A 2,650-nucleotide genomic window follows, 5' to 3' on the forward strand; every position below is an offset into this window, starting at 1 on the left:
AGGCAGTATCACTACGGAAGTAGGATTGCCCAACCTTCCTTCCGAGGAGTGGCTGGTGGGTTTGAACCGCCAGCCTTCTGGTTAGCAGTCAAGCGCTTTAGCCACTATGCTACCAGAGCTCCTCCCCCTGCATAGACATACCTAATTGTTCAGCCTGTCCATTGATCCCTATATGGCAGTGTTTTGAACAGTAAATCATAGTATTGAACATCTGCTAGTGAGTATCTGAGAATGATAGCATCAGCAAATTATGCACTGCAACATTGTAAGTAGTACATATTACTACCACAAGATGTACAACAAAATTAAGCAAAACAAAACAACAAGATGGTTGTAAGGGCAGTTTGGTGTAACTTGAACAGTAGGGGCTACGTGTACAAGTTTTGATGCAAGTTTTATGGGCTCATTTCTTCTTCCAGGTTACTTGCAAGCCCGGGACTTGCCAAGCCGGGGTGTTTTACCCTTTGTTCAAGGCCTTCTTTGCAACACCGGATCACAATGCAGGAATATAAGCTACATACAGTCTGCTGAGCACCTTTTTCGGTAATAGAAACACTCACAGGATTCATGGAAAGCTGGTGCATAGGACAGACATCGTGCTTTCAGTAAAGCCTTGAAAGTTTGTGACAGGGCAGAGATTCTGAGAAGCACTGAGTGTAGTGCTAAATGAAAATGGTTTTCATTAATTTCAGACCACATAATAATGACTCCAACTAATGGTTATTTTCTAGTAGGAGATCTTTCCACTGCTGTTTTATGAATCACAGAGTAAGTGCTGACTAGCAAAATCCATTTGCATATCATAATTTGTTTTCTGGAGGTTAAAACTCTAACCTCAAAATTACTTACTTAACTAACTTTTCATTGGTGTCATTACCCCCAAAACAAGTGTTCATTGAGCCATCTATTGGAGTTTCCCTAGTGTGCTATTAGTTGTCTAGGATCCTCTTTCCAGCTGAGATAAAATGAAAGAGATGGTCAGCCATCTTTTATTTCTCTATATAACTTCCTATATGAACTTTTGTTGTTGTTGTTATGTGCCATCGAGACTAGCTGACAGTTAAATTTCCTACTCTGATTCTTTCAGTGCTAAACCATATCTGTAGTTGCTAAGGCCTTAATTGACCTTGAAGACAAAAAAGTCAAAGAGAAGGAGGTAATTATTATAAGAGTGTCAAGGAGACTAGGCATTGATATGGGTCTTGAATGCTCTGGAAACTTCTTTTAAGTGGAGTGAGGAATGATTGGAAGTGACTGTTTGATTGTGATACTCTGATTTTATGTATTAGGAATGAATGATCTAGGTTTTGTTTTACCTACTTTTAATGTTATTGAAAGGCATTGGACTGTGTGATCATAATAGATTATGGATAATATTGGCAAGAATTCCAGAACACTTAATTGTGCTCATGAGGAAACTGTTCAAAGAGGCAAGTTGTTCAAGCAGTACAAGGGGATACTACATGGCTTAAAATTAGGAAAGTTGTGAGTGTGTGTGTTTGTCAGAGTTGTATCCTCTCACCATATTTATTCAATCTATATACTGAGCAAATAGTCTGACAAACTGGACTATATGAAGAGGAACATAACATCAGGATTAGAGGAAGACTCATTGACATCCTATGATATACAGATGATACAATCTTGCTTGCTGAAAGCCAAGAGGGCTTGAAACATTTACCCATGAAATCAAAGGCTACAGCCTTCAGTATGTATTATACATCAACATAAAGGAAAAAAAAATCTTCACAACTGGGCCAATAGACAACATCCTGTTAAACAGAGAAAAGATTTAAGTCAAGGATTTCATTTTACTTGAATCTACAATCAACATCCATGGAAGCAGCAGTGAAGAAATTAAATGACATATTCCATTGGGCAAATCTGCTTCAGAAGACCTCTTTAAAGTGTTAAAGAGCAAAGATGTCATTCTGAAGTCTAATGGATGCCTGACCCAAGCTATGCTATGAATATGAAGGCTGGATAATGAATAAGGAAGACCAAAGAAAAGAATTGAAGCATTAGAATTATGGTGTTGACAAAGAATATTGAATAAACCATAGACTTCCAGAAGAATGAACAAATATGACTTGGAAGAAATATAGCCAGAATGCTCTTTAGATGTGGGATGGAAAGGCTTAGTCTCTAGTACTTTGGTCATATTATCAGGAGGGACCAATCCTTGGAGAAGGACATCATGCTTGGTAATGTAGAGGGTTAGCATAAAAGAGGAAGACCATCAATGAGATGGATTGATACAGTGGCAACAACAATGGGCTCAAACTTAGCAATGATTGTGAGGATGGCACAACACTGTGAAATGTTTTGCTCTGTTGTACATAGGTTCACTATGAGTTGGAACCAACTCAACAGCACCAAGGACAACAACATGGCTATAACAATAATAAAATATTTTTCAGTGTCAGAAAATAAATCTTTTTTTTTTTTTTCTCTGTGTTCTTCCATTTCTGCCATAACAATTTCCTGAAACTCAGAGATTATAAAATAAGCCACCTGAAGGTCCTCAGACCACATTCTGAGAAGGATGGTCCATGTAATAGTTAGCACTTGTTGTTGTTGTTGTTAAGTGCCGTCGAGTCGTTTCCGACTCATAGCGACCCCATGCACAGCAGAACGAAACACTGCCCGA

General features: G+C 38.4%; 1 protein-coding gene across 1 annotated transcript in view; it reads left to right on the plus strand.

Annotated features, from left to right (window-relative positions):
• The window catches only part of ABCA13 (ATP binding cassette subfamily A member 13), an 888,443-nt gene that overhangs the window by 42,737 nt on the left and 843,056 nt on the right, over positions 1-2,650 (plus strand). The window contains 1 exon segment of the mRNA XM_007944147.1: positions 420-543. Within this exon segment, the coding sequence (XP_007942338.1) occupies positions 420-543 (124 nt within the window).

The sequence above is a fragment of the Orycteropus afer genome, unplaced genomic scaffold, assembly GCF_000298275.1.
Source record: "Orycteropus afer afer isolate SDZICR_OR568_19922 unplaced genomic scaffold, OryAfe1.0 scaffold00121, whole genome shotgun sequence".
Taxonomy (NCBI): Eukaryota; Metazoa; Chordata; class Mammalia; order Tubulidentata; family Orycteropodidae; genus Orycteropus; species Orycteropus afer.